The sequence below is a fragment of the Sylvia atricapilla genome, chromosome 1, assembly GCF_009819655.1.
Source record: "Sylvia atricapilla isolate bSylAtr1 chromosome 1, bSylAtr1.pri, whole genome shotgun sequence".
NCBI classification, from domain to species: Eukaryota; Metazoa; Chordata; class Aves; order Passeriformes; family Sylviidae; genus Sylvia; species Sylvia atricapilla.
Genome location: NC_089140.1, coordinates 24705912 through 24726415, shown reverse-complemented (window position 1 = coordinate 24726415; position 20504 = coordinate 24705912). Strand labels below are relative to the sequence as shown.

Sequence of the window (20504 nt, the reverse complement as noted above, 5' to 3'; positions counted from 1 at the left end):
GGTTTAAAGAGACACCAAGGGCAAAACTCAAACAACATATCTAGAGCACGGGGGTGCTGTGTGGGGTGCCCTGCAAGAGGGGACCATGACAACTGCAGCACAGCATGTCAAGTTCTTGATGGAGTTTGAATCAGCTGGAAATTAAAGCAGGAGAGAGCTGAGTTATGGAGACCTCCAGCATTCAGCTCTCCATAGCTGTGAGGTTGCCTTGGATGCCTCCATCCAGGCTTGCCAATGCCACCTGTCTGCCTGGGACGGGGCTGTGTGTGGTCTGTTTGCCCGTTGTTAAGGTTCCCTGAAGTGCAGGAGAAAATGTTTGGGTTTGCCTTGAACTTGCAGTCACTGCAGTGGAAAGCTGCTCTGCAGAGAGGGGCTGCAGCCCACGCTGGTTGCTTGTGAGTCCTTGGTGCCAGGAGCAGGCCTTAGGGTGTGCCTGAGGGGGAAGAGCACACAGGAACATTGTGACCAAATGGAGTCAAGCGCTCATAACATTATCAGCTTCAAGTACCACAAGTCATAGTTCACAGCCCACAAAATGCGGATTCACGTTGTTAGGTAAACAACATTTAATCCTCTCATTTAACATTAGATTTAATTTTTTAATTTTTTTTAATTTGCCATTGAACTTCACCTCCAAATGTGCATGGCAACTCTCCTAGGTTTATTGAGACACCTAGTATTCACCATGTGAAAATCGACATCAGTTCTAATTCTAATGCCAGTTCTCCCCTTTCTCTCTCAGTTCTTCCCCCCCACACCATGTGGCTAGACTGAGCTCCTACCCCTCCCCTGCACAGCTCCCTGCCACATCTGCCCATTTCCATCCACCAGGCTGAAATGTCTCAGCCAGGGAAGGGTGCAACCACTGCTCCACCAGTGCAAAAAGAAGCTGCCAGAGATAAATGGCTTTGCAAACAGAGGCTTTGCTGATAGACTTCAGATCTTTAGAACATCCTGGTGTCATTAGAAGTCAAGGTCACTGGTTTATATTTCCTCCCACACCACTGGAGGATTTCATGGAAAGCTGGCAGAACAAGGAGTCTCTGCCATGTTTCTGATTACAGAGTAGAAACCTCCTGCTATGTTGGCAGGTGAAATGTGTGAGCACAGCTCAACTCAGATGGTGCTCAGGAAAGCAAAGCCCACTGCATGCCCCACAAAATCCATCCGGCATTTGGGTTTCATCCACCCACCATAGAAATGAGGGGCATTTGAAAGAAGATTTTATTCCAGCAGATTGAGTAAATGAGTAAATTGCTGTGGGTTAGGAAATCCAGATCTGGTGGAGGATGGGACAAGTCTGCTAGCCACAGGGGTGTAGAGGGGTAGTGGCTCTGCTGCCCTTGATAGAAAAGGGTGTAGTGAAAGATACGCAGTGAGGAAAGATATGCTATGTCATGTGCCAGAGGCTATATAGCCAGGAAGGGGAAGGGAATTAAAGAAATCAGTGAAATTCTGTGGATTTACGGTGAAGGGAAGACAGGGCTGTGGAAGAAATGGACCCATATATGAACTGAAATCCAAATTTCCAGCAAGGTATGGTTCAGAGCTGCTGCCACCACAAGGTGTGCTCACCATGGATACAGGCTGATAGTGTGCCCTTGAGTGCAGGACAGCCATGCACCTTTCCCCAGCAGGGGACTTGGAAACAGCAGGATAGACTCACCTGAGGGTTGGCTCAGCCTTAGGGAGGTAGGTGTAATTCGGTGGATTCTGTGGCCACTGAGTCTTCTGGGCCAGTTTTACTCTGCATGAATGTTAAAATACCTAAATTACTCTTTGCCATGAAATGGCTTTGCCCTGACTGCAGTGATGTCATTTTGCCTGAGCTTTCCTGCATGCTGTGTGCTTGTAGCCAGCTCAGGCACTGCCCTGCCCTTCAGCAATGTCTATGTTTTCATACTGTATGAACCAATGGCCATATATTTATAAGGCACACATTTCTATCCCCTCTTTTATAGAATGTTATAAATTAGACTTTCTCTGAATATTCCTGTTCTTTTGTTACTGCACTTTCTTCCTCACACCTTAGCAGTTATTTATCCTTACTTTTTAATCAATAGCAATTTTTGTAAGGTTACCAGGAAAAGGTAAAGATCCCTATCCTTGACCAGAGCTGTCTGGATTCAATTCCCTTCCTTCCCACAAACAGCCAGCAAGGTTATGGCTATACTGAGGCAGTGCAACTCCCCACTGACAGTTACTTTTGACATAAAATAATTTAGTGCTGATTGCACTACCAGCAGCCTGAGCAGCCACATCAATTGCACTGTTACAAAGGTTAAGTGTGGTGTGACTTGGGCACTAGGCAAAAGGCTGGTACCAGCATCCACAGTCAGCCACAGGTTGAAAAAGCAGAACTGGATGGTTCATTAGTGATATAAAAATCATCATGTGCCCCCTGTCCTCATTTCAAATGCTTTATTTGTAATTTAGCAGCACTCCATAGGGTGCCTCTGCAAGGTGAAGGGCAACACACAGCTGATACATGTTAAAAAAAAAAAGTTAATTGTGTATTAAAATCAAACAGGTCATTGGAATGCATTATATCCGTTGTCACTTCTACACTTTGTGTCCTATGAAACTTAAGATGTATTTGGAGAAAGAGTCAGAAACAAAATTCTGAGCAGCCAGCAGATTTAATTTCAAAGTTGGTGCATACAGCTATCTTTTCTGACCCACTTGTCTGCTGTGCCAGAGGTCCCTGCCTTTCTACAGAGACTGTGGTAGATCTTTCCCCTGCTTTAATATAACTCTTGGGGAGGTCAAGATGTCAGGCACTAGCTAGGTTTTGGCATCTCTGCTAATAGTATGTTCTGCACTGTCATTTAGTAGGAGAGCAAACCCTAGAGATTTCAGGAAAATTCTACTGACACATCCTGAAAGTAAATGGAAATATTGCTGTGTCTGACCCATGTGCATCTTGAAGTGTTTCAGAAAAACAACAGCAGCCCTTCAAGAGCCCTGCAAACCTTCCAGCACTGAAAACCTGGCATCTCTCTTCGTCCTCTGAGAGTTTGATAGAGATATATAACAGCACAGACCACCCCAGACTATTTCAATCTTCCATTCAATCCCAAAGACTGAACTCTTGTATGTTTAATTTAAAGGTATTTGTCCCATGAGCAAAATCTGCTGCCAGAAGCATTAGTGGTTTTTCGAAGGGCATTACTTAAATATGAATGAACTGAGCCCCTGTGATCATTCTAATTGATCCAGAAGTGCTTGCAGCTAAAAGTAAAGCTGCCACCTTTCATGGCAGACCAGACCTTTTCCCCTGCTGCCTAATATTTGTATTCCTGACATTTTACAAAAATAGTCAGTCTTTCTCAGACTGGGAGATTTCTATAAATTCATGATCACAGCAGTTAACTTGATTCTGTTAAAACTGGTATATAGGCTGTAAGATATTGCCTCATAGAAAGATGAGATTTTTTTCTTTTAAAGATGTTGAGTGGTTTTGAATAAATAAAATGTCATGGATGCTGAAACACTTGCAGGCATTATGCCATCAGGACAGGCAGCAATGCTGGGGAGATAAGCCATCCAGGCTCTTTTAGACTCCTTGTCCTAGTATCTAAAAGCTGACCAAGTATGAACAGACTTTTAAAGCTTTTGAATGGAAATACAGTCCTGAACACTGTTAGACTTCAGTTTCACCTGCAGACTCTCCATGGATAAATTTTTGGAGTTTTGAGCCAAGCTGGACCCAGCAGACATCAGGGACTAAGTTTAAAATTATTGCAAGAGCACTTTACAAAGAGGATACCCATATTTCCATGAACAGCTGCATTGGTCCCCAAATACATGCAGAGTGTCCCTATGGTTATATAGAATGGGCAACTTTTTTTGTCCACAGTGCATGTGGCTTAAGAACATCTCTTTATATACAACCTCTAAAATGCACAAAGACCAAAACCTAGAATCTCACTGTTTTCCACTGAGAACTCCTTAAGGGAGCTCTGGGAAAGGGCTGCCAATGGGAATGGGAAAGGATTGTTCATTCTTTGGGGTCATCTGTGCTCTAAATATTCTAATAGGCCCTGAAATGCAGTGGAAATGAGCATTTCTACATCTCTACTAAGAAGCAAAAGGCAAGAAGCAATTCATTTCACAGAGAACATCAAACAACCCTGAAAAGAATTTTCTGTCATTTCAGATCATGACTGTGCTCAGACTTGTGGTGTAGAGGTCTCTCTTCCAGGTGGAGTCATCCAATCTGATGTGGCTTTGAAAATACAAAAGCGTGATCAGAATTACATGACAGTATGAAATTTCAAGACATGTCAGAGAGTCACAGAATCACAGAATATACTGAAATGGAAGGGACCCCACAAGGACACTGAGTCCAGCTCCTGTCTTTTCATTGGACCATTCCCAAGAATCACAACAAGAGCCTGAGGGCATTGTCCAAACACTTCCTGAACTCTGTGAGGCTTGGTCTTGTGACCATTTCCCTGGGGAGCCTGTTCCAGTGCCCAACCACCCTCTGGGTGAAAGACCATTTTTCTAATATCCAACTTAAACCTCCCTGACACTTCAGGCCGTTCCCTTGGGCCCTGTCACGGGTCACCACAGAGAAGAGGTCTTTCCTCTGCACCTCCTTTGTGCATCCCATGAATTTAGTAAATTATGATCTTCTTATCAGATACTTGCAAACCTCACATGAACATCCAGTGTGTGAGAATAGAGTACAGTAACAGAGGAAAAAGGTGCTAAAAAAGACCAAATACTAAGGTTTGCTTACTCTTGGTCTTTCTAACTTCAACAACAGAAGTGATTTAAGTGCATCAACCAGGTCTTTTTTTTTTCTGTGATTGTGATGTTCTCTAGTGTTTTTAACAGCTTGCAAATTCCTATGGCTATAATCAGCCTGATCCCACTGTGCTCCCTGTCAGATACCACAATGGCTATAATCTGGCACCTGCTTGGTGCAAAGCACCCAGGAATTGAGCCTGGGTGCCCACAGAATAAAAATTAAGCATGTTCACTGCAGAGGGAGAGGATCAGAGGGAATTTAGGAATACTGTGACAGCCTTTGTTCTTCTCTCTCAGCAAGAGAGTCCTGGCTACAACAGGTCAGAAAACGTTGCTATTGTTCTGCCTTGAACCTCCCTTTTCCAGATGCAGAATATCACTTGCAGAAGGAGACAGTGTGGGGATGTATTTCCAATAATATCAGCTACCTCCATCTGTCTCTTCTGGACTGCCCCATTGTCAGACTGTTCAGAAAGCAATAAACGTTTCTTGCATTGAGCAGCTGGCAAATCCTCTTCCTCATGCCTGACTTACAGACATACATCACCTAGAAAAGCAGTGGTGTTAGATAACTTATGCTTTTTCATCCTTCCAAATTCACTCCTTTTCTGCAATGCAGAATCCAGTGGATCCCACTGACCAGGAGGTGTCTCAAGCAGACTTTTCTATAGAAAAGTTGTCTCAGATGCTGATTATTCTCCCCAGTAAATTACTGTAGTGTCTCTGATAGAGACATCTCTGCAGCTGTATGGAAATCTCTCATTGGCTTAGTGAAGCACAGAGACCTTTATTACAATTTTATTTGCATAAGAAACCATTTACTCATGGTCTGTGTTCACTTTGAAATTCCTTATTGGAATGGGAAACTGTTAAATAGCAATCTTCATCGCTGTCTGGTTAAACATAACAGACCTGTGGATTGGATCCTTGTATGCATCATACAAGCTTTAATTGATGAAAACTGAGAGGAAAGGGAAGTGATTTTTAACGCAGCAATCTGCACATTTCTTCAAATGCTGTTGTTGCCACTTTGTGAAACACAAAGACACTTGAGCAGCTTGGCTGCTCTGGTTTGTCTGGGAAGAGCTGAGTGTGCTGTGGGCTGTCTTGCAAAGAGATAACAATAACAATAGGGACTGACAGCTTCACAGTCAGAGATGCAATGAGAAGTCAGGAGTTACTGGCTCCCAGTGGTGAGCCTGGCTTACCTCTCTTTTCACAGAGCCCACAGTTGTTAGGATCTAAAAAAAGTGGAACAACCCAGATGGATTGCATCAAACTAAAAAAGGGAGCACACCTGTGCTTGCTGTGGGATACTTGCTGTGTGAACTGCCACTGCTCTGTATTTCATCCTCCTGGACTGAAGAAAGCTTCATTAGAAGTAAAGTAAACCAGTGCTAGCAGGTCCAAAAGCACAGGAATTGAAAATCAGGGGGCCTGGCAGATCTGCAACAGCACAGCCAACACATCTTTATTTTGGAAACACCTTTTGGTTAATGTGGGATTCCTCTCACCTGCACCTAGCTGCCAAAAATGAGGTGTAAAAGCCCATGCTAGCAGGCTAGGTTTATTTTATAGTTAATGAAGAGAAGGGTCATATGCTTCCCAGATCACATCCAATATCATTGTGAGAGATATTAGGTATGGGTACAAGTATAGCTGAGCAGGTTTCTGGGGCAAGTGTTTTTTACCTGCCTTTCTTGACATCAGAATATTAATTTACCATTGGCCACAGTGAGAGTGGAAACAGACAGTATGTGCTAAAATTTACCCAGGCTTGAGTATCGACATACAAAACATCCAGGGCTGCGTGTTTTGATCTTGTTTACATACTGTGGTTGACAAAGGAAAAAAATTCTTACAATTAAAAAGGATATAGAAGCTTTATAAGGTACAGACAGGTAGTGAACAGTGAACTAACACTGAATTGAGAGTCAGTGCACAGGAAAACACAGAAACTATTGAAGGCCTGTCTGTGATCACAATCCAAAGTGATTTGCCTAGTTCATTCTGAGAAAGCATTTCTGTGACTTATTTTTTGACAGTATCCTTTCTTTTACTCCCAAAATGACAGCTGAAGAAAATCATAGTGAAACAATATCAAAGGTTGCTCAGATTTAATCTAATGCTATCTAGCAGGCAAGTGATATAAGTGCTGAAGGAAGCAGCAGCATTGTTTAAGCTAGGCTGAACAAAGCAGTGTGTGTCCTGGGTGTGTTTTGAGCAGGGGCTTTTCCAGCTCTGCCTCCCCAGTGCAAACTGCAGCCTGCAGCTGTAATTTCTGAGTGTAGGGAAAGAGAGCAGCTCCAAGAGGAGCCAGTAAATGCCAGCCCAGCTTGCAGGGTGGCCAGCAAATGGACACACGCACGGGCTGTGTCAGGATTGTGCCTGGATCTCTGGAACCCCACAGAGGCATATGGATCCAGGAAGAGAGAAGCCAGTGCCTGCTCTGTGATGGCTCAGTAGATGATTCCTTCTGGTTCCAGCAGCAAGTATTTCTTCATGGACAGAGGGATGGAGAGCAAGGGGACTTCTCGATGGCACCGTTCTGACAATATTGCCCGAATAGCACATCTGCATAGGTGCATCAGTGACCGTGGTGAATTGCTGCACACAGCGAACAAAGAGTCATAGAAATCCTGGTGACGCTGGAAGGAAAACCCACAAGTGTGTTTTAGGGCAGCACTTAGAATATTTGGAGTAAGGATTTTTGGATTAAAGGGGTAATTATGTCAAAGCTTGTAGTTTTTCCAACAGTTTTGCCTTTTGATCACATCTTTTCCTCTTTAATCTCCTACTTTTCATTTAAGTTCTCCCTTGCATTTGCAGCTAAGTCATCCTGCTCACAGAAATCTGACCCATGCAACAGAACCTAGAGGTACATGGTCATACTCATGTAATATGGCACTTTAAAAATATTTGCTGACTTAAAAGAAAATATAAATATACATATTGACAAATCCGAAGAAACAGCAATCACAGCCAGAATCTTTTCACTGGCTGAGTACAGGGACAGCTGAGCTTCTGTTGTACTTCTGACAGGGGGTGCTCCAAAGGATAACATCACAATTAAAATATCAAAAATATGTCTTTTTTCAGTGAGTGATCTGCTTTTGTCAAATGAGAAATATTAAGTGGGATGTCCCCATTCTCTGAGATGTTCATCTCTTTCTAAAGTGTTCTTTCTTTCTTCCTTATGGTTTGGTGTGGGTTATGCAAATAATAAGCCTGGATTTTACTTAGCTATAACTCATTGAGACCTTACCTCCAAGACATCCTCAGGTATGGCTGCTTTCCACTTAGATGTTGATTTGATGTGTTCATAGGAGTTGACAACGACCTCCACAGCTCTGGGGTGGGAATGACAGGCTTGTAGCACCTGTAGGCAGGATGCATGGAGACCATGAGTACCACCAGGAAGCTGGAGCTAGCCTAGGGGCTCGGCACTGCACCATAGCAAACTGAAACAGACACAGTCAATTACAGGAGGATAAGGTTGGAGATGCAAAAGACACAAGGTCCTTCCACACCACTCTGTGCAAGCACAGCAAGAAAAGCCAGGCTCATCTCTAGTTTAAGATCATAGAGAAGTGCTGGCTTAGATCTCCACAGCAGTCTAGACGGGGTGGGCTTTATCACCCAAATCTTGTTCATAGCTGGGTTGAGTGACTCAACACCAGGCAAAGCCATGCACAAAAATCCTTGCTTCAGCACATGCAGCTCAGGAACAGAAAAAAAATCCCATCAAATGCAAAAATACATTTTTAAAGAAAAAATTTAAAATACGATCAGTAGAAGAGGCAGTTCAGAAGTCAGGCTTTCAAGCCACGCAAGACCCCAACGCAACTGTTCTGCCCAGTAATTTTAGCTCAACGGGAAAAAAAAACCAAAAAACCAACAGTCTATTGTCACTCATATGCAGGGGATAACATTGCATTCACCCAATTTTGTCCCACGCAATCTCCAGGTTTCACAAACAAAACTGCATCTCTCTGGGATAAATATCCTACATTTTTACAGATGGGCAAATGGTAGTTTGGAAGAGAGACCCATTTCACATTTTGTGCAATAGAGTGCAGGAATAGGAGACTTCAGACCTTGCTCTCAAATACCCTCTAGGAGACTAAGCATTGTTCTGCTGCAGACAGAGCCTGCTCATCCTGGGTGCAAGAGGGCACAATTGAAATTTTGGCTTTTTTTTCAAAGGCTTCTGGTTGCTTGGCTTGGTAAAATTTACAAATACAGTTGAGGAACTGTAAACTATAGCTTAGGGTACTGGATGAGAGAGAATAAGTCCTGCTTATTCAGCAAGCTTACTGAATTGTCTGATATACCAAGACTCTTAGGTATTTCTGTCAGTGTGTTGGGCTTTGCAGATGTTTAAAAACTTTTAAGGAGGGATTGTGCAATACTTTTTTTTTTTTTTTAATCAGCTATGAGCCCATGCCCAGCACTTCTCCTTAATTCTCACATTTCCTGGGAATAATCCAAATCTTTATTGAGATACATTACATTTTGAATAGATTTGAATAGATTTTTTAATGTCAGATGTGACAAACTGAATCAAGTGGTCTCATCTCTAATCTTTGGTGGAGACTGTGAAATATGCATTTCCTATAGCTCAATTAAACCTGTCTGAAGCCAAGTTTGACAAAGGGATGTGGGTTCTCTGAAATGAGAAAGTGAATCTGCTCTGAAAACTTTGGCTTCAACCAGCATTTAGAGTATGGCATTTCAGGTTGGTTAAGAGCAAAAAATTAGGTCTGTGTCTGGTTTCTGGTAAAAATATCTGTAATTTCACTTCAGTTAAATGCTACAGTAGGTCATCTCACAGTGTTTTGGGCATTCTGGGCCACTGACAGGACTCCAGCAAATCCAGATAGCACTAAATCCTGAAGTTTGGATTACTCATCTAACTCCTGTTCAAGACACCACCTCTCTCCATGCCCTTACTGCATGAAGACATCCTTAACCTTGTGGAATTGCAGAGGGTATATCCTGGCTGCTCCATGATTCAGTAGCAGCTGGTAGCAGATGTCTGGCTGAGCAGCTGGCCTCACAGATGTCACTTTTATGATATACTGTAGGGGTGCACAGCCATTGACATCCATGATGTTTGCTTCTGCTCCTGCCTCCAGCAGCATATGCAGCAGGACGTGATCACAGTTCCAGGCGGCTTTGTGGAGTGGTGACTTGAAATCCTCATCACGGGCATTCACTTCAGCTTTATAGTCTAGGAGCATCCGACAGATGAGGTGGTGATCCTGGCTGTACAGTTGATCCTTGTAGTGAAGGGCCCAGTAGGCTGCACAGGCCAGGGGAGTCTCCATGTAGGCATTGAGAGCATCTACCTGAGCTCCCTGTTCCACGTAAAAGGCCACAAGCTCTGGGACACCCAAACGTGCAACGACGTGCAGAGGAGTCTCCTCGTCTTTGTTGTTTGTTCTTATGTTCACATTTGCTCCTGCCAAAGAGAGATGATGGGGGAAAATGAAGGCAATGAAACATTTGTTTGGCCGTCTCTCTGTATGGGCCCTTCTTTCCAAGGAAAAGGTCAAGGTGGGCAACTGGCGTGAAAGACGTGTAAATGCAAAAACATGGATCCTGCATTAGTTAAGCCTCCAGGGAAACTCTTAGAAATTTAATATTCTTGGATCCAGCTTCAGATGAGATATGCTGGCCCCAAGCTGGAAGACCTTATCTGAACATTCTATTTCAGAGCAGCATGCAAGCCCAAATTTCTGCATAAAATGCTTTTTCCTATAAACCGAGAACTGTTAGAGAAAGGAGAGCATCACTCCCGCTCCGGAGAACAGCTCTGCTCTGCTGTGTACCCTGAAAACACTCCGTGCAGCACCTCGTTAACGCGAGCCTGGATGAAAGGACATTTTACACCAGATCCGTGGATGATATTAGAGAACCCATTGCCGGGGTCCCGTTCCCGGGTCCGGCCGCGCCGTCCGTGCGCAGCGGCGGCCGCAGCTGGAGCAACAGCACCATCTGCCGAGCAGAGCCGGCCCGCCCCGCCCGAGCTGGGGGGGAGAGGGGCTCCAAACTGCCTCCGGGCTGGAAAACCCCGCTGCTATCGCTGTTAAGCCGTGTTCAGTGGTATTCGTGTTCGATATCCCTGAGACGGCGTCGGCAATCCGAGTTCGGAGGTGGTGACCAAACGTGGGATCAGCGCTGCTCGCGCTGTCGCCCCAGCCACAGGGGGATGAACTGCAATGACCTGGATGGATCCCAAGGGACGCTACTGAGCGGAGATGGCAGGTGAAAGATGCATCTTGGAAACTTTGGGGCAGGGACATTCTGACACCCTGGCTTCAGCTCTTGGAGAGGGCTGCTCTGTGAATGTGCACACCTGACACGGTTTGCTCCAGACCTTTCCCATTCTATTTGGAGTCTCAGCATTCAGCTCACATGGAGTTTAAAGAGTGCTTTGTGAGGAAGGGTGGCTTTTAAAGTATTATTATGCTTTTGTTGATGGATGGGTGGAGAAAGCCTGCAGAACACATCCTTTCACTTGCATTCATCCTATATTGCGTTTCATAAGAGTATGTTTGACTTTTAAGCTTTTCTATGCTAGCAAATTCAACTCCTGCTGTCAGGACTGTTTGCTTTGGGCAGGATACAACTGGCAGCATTTATTTTCCTTTCTACCAAACAAAATAATATGTATTTTTCCAGCAGAAGAAAAGCAATGTTGTTATTCATTTATGACTGCGGATTGCCTTGCCCACAAAGCATGGACTTTGCTCTTGGGCTCTGCATCTCAGGAAAAGCTTTCAGTAACAACACATGTAACAAAACCAACCCTAAATAATTTGTATTGCCACGGCACAATGTGATAAATAGGGGAGTCTCTCTAAAGACTTGAACTGTGTTTCTTTTACTGTGTCCTGTATCAGTACCCTTTTGTTCAGGAAATAGTGTGTGACAAATATATTTATGGAAGAATTACATCGGTTCATAGCTTCATTTGTTGCAAATGACCAGCAGCATAATGTACCTTACTTTGGGGAAAAAAAATCTTATATAATACCCTTTTTTTCCTCCAGGCATGAGTTTGGCTGCATCCATGACAAATGAAAAGACAGTATGAAAAACTGCATCCAATTTTTCAAGGCTAGATCTCAAAAAATAAGTGGTTGGAAAAACTTTACTCAGGTCCAGGAAATTTGAACAAGAAAGAAGATGAGGGGTGCCCCTTCATGTGAAAATTGCTCAATAGTAAACCTAAATGAAAAAGACAGGAAAAAAAACCCAAGAGAAATAGAAACTCCCTGATTCAGAGGAGCTTTGCTGCTGATGGACTGATTGGGCAGTGGACTGGAGGCACTGAAATGGGAAACAATCCTGGAATAAGGACCAGTGGCCAGGGAAAGGGAAAGATAGATGAGGTGAGGAAACAGAATGAGAAAAACTTCCTCTGGTCAAAGGGATGAGGACAGGGAGTCTGAGATGAAGTCACCTGTGGATGAAAGAGATAAATACACATCTATTTTGAGAAATTTTCTCATAAAAGGAAGGCCAGATCATGCCCACTATCTTTGTCCATGCCATGAGAGATGCTCCAGAGTTTTACCTTACCTCTCCAAAGCAGCTGCTGGGCACAAGGCATGGAGGTTCGTGTCGTGCAGAAGTGCAGGGGTGCCTGCCCACTCATGGAAAAGCAGTTCAGCTTAGCTCCATGGTTGCAAAGGATCTTGAGACACTCAACATTTGCCATTTCACAGGCTATGTGGATGGCAGCTTTTCCATTGGGCCGGCAGTTGATTGTAGCTTTGTGATTGAGGAGGACTGAAAGACTCTCCAGATGTCCATACATGACAGCTAGATGAAGTCCAGTTGCCCAGGATATTTTTAATTTGTAGCTGGGAAGCCAGTACCCTGTACAAAGTGACAATGTGTTACCAGCCTTGGCAAAGACTTTGCTCTAGACTATCCACCTACTGAGAATAATTGAAGGGGAAGAAAGGGTTGGAGTTTTAATGTAACTTACTGTAATTTCACCAGCATAGTGCACACAAAGTTCCCTCAAGCATAACTTCATTTTCATTAAGCACTGTTACTATGTGTGTTGAATAGCCTGTCCTATGGAGAGATAATTTCCATGTAGATGTACTCTGAAAGAAGCTATTAGACTATTTTTAAACTGATATAGATCAAACAAAACAAACAAACAAAAGCTTAGAGAGTTTGAAATGCCACCAGCTAAAAAATACGAGGGAAGTGGGATCTCTATCCTGCCAATAGCTCAACAAAGGTGGCATTGGAATAAGACAGTAGCATTTACTTAGGACAGTGACTCAACAAACAGCTCATCCTACTGCTTCTGTGTGGGAGATGGCAGGATCTTGCATGTCAGGGGCTGGATTCAGACCTCCAGGGATGCATTACATATAGATGACCACTGGCAGTATGGCTGCAGCTGTGTCAGGGACCTCCTGCCAACTATTGAGGAGTACAGAGTGAGGAGATTGGATGCTGATGCAAATTAGGCTGAAGAGCCAAAAAAACCCCAGTGACACTTGAACATGAAATTTGGCTGCAAAATATTTGGATTTTTCTCAGAAAATGTCACAATTGGTTTTTTGTTTTGTTTTGGGGGTTTTTTGTTTGCATTTGTTTTTGTTTTGTTTACAAACAGGTGTAAGGCCAAATAACACATAAATACTTGTTCCCAAATTAGGACTATATGCTTAATGACTGCACACATACAGTCTCAGAAGTGATTACTATAATCACTTGTTTTAGAAAAGTATGTGCAGAAGGGCAAGAAAAGTCTTAATATTTATATATATATAAATATACACATTACCTACATCTTAGCTAGAATGTGACTATAAAATTCTCTGGGTTTGATTTGTCTATTTCTCCTCGGACAAATGACTGTGTGAAATCTGTTATCATGTAAAAAAAAAAATCACAGAAAAAATATAGGAGATGTATAGTGAGGTCAAATTAATTCAAACCTTCCTTTTATAGTCTCTGTTTGTATGCAGCTTTTCAACACTAATGTCATATATATATAGTTTTTACAGTAATAATGAGGTATAAGCAGGAAGGAAAAAATCCATTTCTCTCTGCTGGTGGCAGAGAGAAATGGATTAAAATTTTTCTTCCCTCCTAGATAAATTCCACGTATATTTTCAGATAAGGGCAAGAAACTGCAGACCATGTCATCTACTCTACGACAAAATTCTTGGGACTGCCAAACCCAGTCCTCGAGGAACCCACTCTGCAAATGGCAAAAGCAGCAGCCCTGAGGCCCCAGAGTGCCCAAGCAGGGTGACAGCCTCCTCTGAGGACACATAACCTGCTGACTGTGCAGGTCACACTAGAACTCTGTTAGGGGAGCGTTCTCATCACATACTCTCAAACCTGGCACAGAGAAGGTGGGATATGTCTCAAAGTCTCTGCAGATAGCACAGCAAGCTTCTTAAATCCCCTCCCTGTTCAACTGCATGTATGATGTTCCCCTTGCTACCCATGAGCTGTGATAAACTTCCCACCTATCCCACTTAGGGCTGGGTCTTCCATTTATGGCCAGATATAAGCCATAAATTATACATTAACAGCAGGAAAGTCATATTTGAAAGCCAAGTTATCACTTTTTATCGCCACAATTTTCCTGCCTGAGTCCACAATATATTTCTGTTGCCTGTGCTGCTTGCAGAGGAGTTGTGCTCAGACATCCCCAGGGAGCATCTCCCATGTCCTCTGCCCAAACCTGCTGACATCTCCGAGCTCAGAGGAACAGGGACAGACACTGAGCAGGAAGCAGATACGGGCTCCATGGGAGACCTCATTCTGCTTACCTGTTTCTTTGGTTAGTAACATAGAAAAGCCATGGTGCAAGCAAGATCAGCATCTTTGAGAGCTCTCAGCCTCTTTGGGAGAGAAAGTCACTCTGTCACTCATGACATCTCTTTTCCACTTCATCACTAAGGGCTATGGTAAAGCTCAGACTGTCAAAATGGCTGGGTGGTCAATTTTCCTCCCCTCTTCATCCTCGAGGAAATCCCCCTTTCATGTCACAGTTATTTATCATTCTGAACAAAAGTAAAACTTACACAAGGGTTGATAAAAGTGCTTCCTGCCTTTCAGACAAAGCAAATACAGTACTGTGATTTAGGCCATAAGGGTGAATTTTCCTCTCTCTCTACCTTTTGGAAAACAGAATTCTTCAAAAGACACTAGTTAATGATTGCTGTCAAATGATCTGTGATTAAAAATCTGTTCCTTAATCCTGTAGTCTCAGACTACAACCAAATTGCATTTTAGCCTGCTGAGGACAGAATAAGATGTATTTTAAGATAAATTCAGCACAGTGTGGCTTAGTTCATACACTGTCCCTAAGGGAAGTACATCATGACTGCACCATCCTCGCCCTGAAGAAATCAAAAGAGCAGGAACCAATCATTAAATAAGGGGTAAACACAGGAAAAGTGAAGAAGTGAGATGGTCCCTTCTTTTTGCCACAGAAGAGCAAGTGCACTTGCTGTGCTGCTGCTACTGGAGGTGTTTATCTCCTCATATGATTAACTTCTGGCAGAGACTGGTCATTACTGCTTTCTAAACACACAAAAAGAGTCTGTTAGCAAGTAGATCATGAAGTATGTTGATTTTAGCAAAGAGCAAACTTGGTTTATTGCTTTAAGTTCTAAGGTTTTGTAAACTCTTTCAGTGTCTGCTTTGGGTTTTTTACACTCCAAAACAGATGTTGTGTTGATTGTTCTGGTTGGGTTTTTTCCAAATTATTTTTCTGTTTTGATAAACTAGCACATCCTCACTTTCTGTCATTTGGAAAAATAAATCTTCTCCCATCTGGCAACATCTAAGCTCCGCAGGATTTCCTTAGTTCCCTTGAGCTAGGGAGAATCCACTTTACTTCCATTGAAAATGGAGGACATGGGATATTTTTTGTTTCTAAATAGTCTGTATAAGTGAATATGTTCGTGCAAGAAATGCATACATCCCATTTAGCCTGCGTGTGTCTATTCTGGGCTTTGCACCCAAGTTCTCTTTGAGGAAATGGCAAAGGACTCGTCTTCCTGGAGTCTCCTGCAGCTGCAGCACAGAGGGTCAGGCTGGGCTCTGGCCTGCCCTTCACCAAGCCCACACAGCTGATAAGCTCCCCTACTACAGTGGCCCTGGCCATGTGAGCCTACTGAGATGGTACTGCCTGTGGATCAGCTTATGCTGCAGCTTCAGAAGAGATAAAAGGCCACAGCTCCTTGAAAATCACTCAAACCCCTCTACTTCCTGTCTGCTGAATGCTGCCACATTTACCTTGTTTGTAGGATGCCAGAATCAGGTTTTCATCTTCAACTTCAAACACTGTGTCCACATCTATTTTCTTTTGGCTCAAGAGCTCTTCCAGTGTTTCAAAGTCATTGGATTTCAGGGCTTCAAGAAAAGCTTTTTTCACCAACTTTGCAGCTGCAGCTCGAGTATTTTTCCTCTCTGTGCTCTCTCCCTCTTTGTATGTCTCCTCCAAATCCATTTCCAAATGTTTGTACTGTGAAGAGGGGCACACTGAGGTCCCTATAGCACAGTTGCATGCTGAAGTTTCTGCAGACCAGAAGGTAATTCTATCACTCAGTCATGCTGATCTGCTTGTTCTATTTATATGAGGAGCATTTCAGGCACCAAAATGCCACTCTAGATATCATCACGCTCTTTTGATGAAAGCGAGGACAGACACACTAGCAATTAAAACAAAATAAGAGTTATCTCTATCATGGGCTTCATACACATTAAGCTTCATTAACCACTTGATTACCTTCTGGTGCTGCCCATACGCTTACATTAAAAGACACTAGTCCTGGGTGTTGTTTCTCAGCTGGAGAAGCACCCACATTTCCTCTCTGAGTTGCCATGGCTGATTTATTGGCTGCAATGGGATGTGATGCTCTGCCTGCAGATGTTTTTTTAACTAGTGCAGTTCAGAAAAAAAAATCTAAAAAATCTCCAAGGCACTCTTCATGTGGGAGGTAACCCACTCTTCAGAGGTCAGGGGCAACAAGCAGTGCTCCTTGGAAGGAGAAATGCTGGGACAAGGAGACTGCAGAGCTGTACAGCCACATTATGGGGTGGGGGATCTCATACACTGCAAGGGGTTGTGTGTGAATTGACTCAGCTGCAAGCACAGGAGGCTGCATGGGTCTATAGGCTCTTCTTCCCCTGCTCACCCTTCATCTAAATTCAGAACTTCTCTGTCACAGGCCCATCACCCACTGAACACTGCCCCCTCCCTGCTTTTTCCTGCAGTCTTTGTCAGCCCCATCCCTGTACTGACAGCAGTTAGAGGATGAAAACCCACACATAGATAGCATGAGCTGCTGCCATGTGAAGTGCTTAGAAGTGGTTCACACCTGCACCCACTTGGGCTGCTGGATGAGACCACAGCTAGAAGGACATTATTTACCCTTGATTTAGATCACCCAGCAAAGCAGACAACACCACAACCACCATTATGAAGAAATCATCATATTTCTTTTTTCTGTGAGTTTGCCTGCCAGGTGGGCTGATGGAGAAGTGTGAGCCATGTGACAGTGGAAGTCAGAGCAGCCTCTCTGCTTGAAGGGTTTCCAGAGGCCAGGTTCCTCAGGCAGCCCTTCCAGCTCCTGCAGGACCCCTGTCCATGGGGCTGCTCACCAGATCTCTCCTACAACCTGTGCTCAGCAAAGGTGGTACCAGACAGCAGTTCATATTTGTGAGTTCCTTCTACCTATGTACTTTTGAATGAATAATACTTTACAAAAATCAATTCCCCAAGGTAATGTACATTGTAATAGACACAAGAGGAAGGAAAATGGTTTGCCTTGGTGCTATAGGTCCCAGGCACCTCATCTGTGTCTTCTGAGGCCTAAGAGCAGAGTCAGCATTAGGCTCTTCATACCTTTACATTCCCTCCTGCAGAACCACCTCCTGCTTACTTTGTTACTTTCAGTAGTGGATGACTTCAGGCTTTTAAAAAAGTGTTGATGCTTTTCTGGTCCGAGAACTCCAGATGTTACAGGTTTCTTGTTACCTGCAACTTTATTTTTAAACCACTATATTCCTGGAAAGTCGTGAATGTACAAAGCACTGATATGTGGCTGCAATCAACTGTCCACCTCAGCTACACTTCTGATTTGGAGTCGATTAGCTTTTTATCTGTCTTCTTTCATAAATGTATTATATGACATGAGGATGTGTGAAAGACTTGTGCTGGGACATCTCTATGCCTCTCTGCTGCTCAAAGGTTGACATCCGCAAGCACATTGGGGTAACAGATTACTGCACATCTGCTGATCCATTGTGCTTGCTCTTGGTTGACAAGGAAGGTGAAGTAATTTCTGCTGCCTTGGCCCACAGTGAAAGAGAAAACTGATTAAAATTACCTTACATTTGTCATGGTCCAAGAGCATACATGGGAAGGAACAGCACCTCAGACCAGATTATGCATTACAACTTGCTCAGCTTCAGCAATTTGTGTGGCCCTGCTCTGACCCTCACAGAATTTTTTTCTTAACATCATTAAGTTTCAAAGAAAGAAAGGAAGCATTTTTATATATGCATATAGCCTATATAGATACCTATGTGACCTTAGTAGCTAGTATTTTCCTGTAAGCAGTGTTTGGGTCTAATCTTGAAAAAATCTACTCATATGCATGGTTTCAGTACAATTACACGAAAGAATAAGGAAATGTTTCTGTGTTTTGAATTGACAAACAACCACAAAAGGTTAGATAATGTTTTTAAAGCATGACATAAATAGTTTTATTAATTTTCCTGAAGTATTGTCAAAACACATTTAAGAATATAAATACTCTAAGACATGGGGGGCACAAAAGGGACCAGTTTTTACTATGCATGTGTATTTTCGTTGTCTACAATTTCCTGCAGACTTCTCCCTCACTGTACCACAAGGTGGCAGTTTGATTTTGAAAGTCAACACCGTTCTCATCCAATCCTCAGGTCTGCCAAATATTCTGAACACTCTACTGTGAAACAATAGCTCATCCCTTGGTTAATATAAATGGCAGCTACAGTATTTACAATATTTATAAGTTAGACTTGAGGCCACTGTAATGGGTGCTGTTCATTCATATACTTTATCCAGTAAAAAACCATGGTTTCCAGTTTTAGGATCAATTGTCTAAATTACAGAGCTAATGTGAAGGCACATTTTTTCCAGGGAGAAAACTCTTGTCCCCAACCCTTCCTTCTGCTCCACGCAGTACCACAGAGCACAAGAAGACAAACCACAGACATACAAACACCTGCCCCTCGGGGGACAGGCTAGATCTGCCCCTCAAAAGTGGTAACAGCAGGTCATAAGAAGCAGGTGTGAAGGTTCCACAGCAAACAAGACAAGATCAGACAACCTCTTGAGGTGCACTCTGCTGCCCACTTCAAGTGATGGGATCATTGTCCCTGACTTTAGTTGGCTTTCTGGGGACCCTCTCCCTCAACATTATCACAGGCTTATTCTAAAGTCCTCTGAAGTCAAGGAAAGTATTTCTGCTGCTTTCAGTGGGTCATGTTCTTTATTAGGTTGGCCACCAAGCAGCTGAGCAGGGGATGGCTGCCTGAAGGGAGTGCATGAACACCATTGTGGTGATGTTATGAGAAGGATGATGAGTGGCACAGGAGTGTGAATGAAAATCAGAGCTGGAACTGCTCATAAGAAGACAAAGGCCCAAGCAGAGAGTGAGAGAAGATGTACTGGCAAACTGTGCAGAGTGTGATTCCTGAGAAGCCAGGCTCCTTCATTGGCACTTGCCAATGTAGAGCAGTAATCTATTGGCAACCACATAACTCACAGCAGTGCTGGGAACAGCTTGAATGGAATCTGGAGGTGAAAACCAACATCCTGAACTCTATGCTGGGGCAAGGAGGAAGCCAGCAAAAGGAGAAATGCTCCCAAGGAATGGTGGTGATGCAAGCAGAACCATGGAGCTGCGCCGAGTTGAGATGGTTGAGATGTTGAGAACATCCTGGCAGTCCCCTGCAGCCCTCTGGCAGCCCTGTGTCCCAGCCAGCCTGTTGTGGAGCAGCCCTGTTCCTGTGGCAGCACCGTGGGGTGCAGAGAGCAGCAGGAGGTGCAGGGTCACACATAGGTGGCATCACAAAGGTTCTCTCCCCAGCTCCAGACGGAGCTGCCTTACAGCAGTGTCCCAGCACACGTGGCCACGGAGGTTGGTGGCCTGAGGCCGCTTCTACAGCAGGAACACACCTCCCTGTGAACAGTGTGTCCTGCTCTGAAACCTTAATACTGAGGAGGGAGATGTACTGAATGTCAGATCTGTGGGCCTGAAGCAAAAAACAGATCCTTGAGTTAGTCCCACACTTTGATCTCTTCTGAACAGCTCATGCTTGTAGAAATGCTGTTGCAATAGGGATCACAACCCCTCACTTTGCCCAGGCCCTTACAGCATCTGCAGCATCAGACCAACCCTGCTGCCCACTCCGTGAGCAATGTTACCTTGGATATCCCTTGTGTGGCCAAACATATCCCTTGTTCCTTGCCGGCTCTCTGCTCCCAAACTGGATCAAGCACAGCTCTCTTATTCATTTAACACTTTTTTTTCCTAATATTAATATTGGTTGGGGTTTCTTTTTCACTGCTGCGCATTTTTCTGCCAGCTTTAGCCATAGTTATATTTTATCTGATTTTCTTTTTCTAGAATTCTGACTCTGAGTGTGAAGACTACATAAATCATCCCCATGCTTCTTCCTTTATTTCTTATTAG

At 43.7% G+C, this 20504-nt stretch overlaps 1 protein-coding gene across 1 annotated transcript; it reads right to left on the bottom strand.

Moving 5' to 3' along the window:
* Positions 1-6643: 6643 nt before the first annotated feature.
* Positions 6644-16430, bottom strand: ASB4 (ankyrin repeat and SOCS box containing 4). The gene is made up of 5 exons (XM_066317483.1): positions 16054-16430; positions 12349-12648; positions 9732-10222; positions 8024-8137; positions 6644-7406 (listed from the first exon to the last, which is right to left on the bottom strand). The coding sequence occupies exons 1-5, from the start codon at positions 16265-16267 to the stop codon at positions 7218-7220; spliced, it is 1308 nt and encodes a 435-aa protein (XP_066173580.1). The 5' UTR covers positions 16268-16430; the 3' UTR covers positions 6644-7217.
* Positions 16431-20504: the final 4074 nt, after the last annotated feature.

What these genes read in the sequence shown, in the direction of transcription:
- ASB4 (XM_066317483.1), bottom strand. Translation starts at nt 16,267, where the DNA reads ATGGATTTGGAGGAGACATACAAAGAGGGAGAGAGCACAGAGAGGAAA. An exon ending in TCTGGCATCCTACAAACAAG is followed by an intron (nt 12,649 to 16,053) that starts GTAAATGTGGCA and finishes CACTTTGTACAG; the next exon opens with GGTACTGGCTTCCCAGCTAC. An exon ending in TACCTGAGGATGTCTTGGAG is followed by an intron (nt 7,407 to 8,023) that starts GTAAGGTCTCAA and finishes TTTTCCTTCCAG; the next exon opens with CGTCACCAGGATTTCTATGA.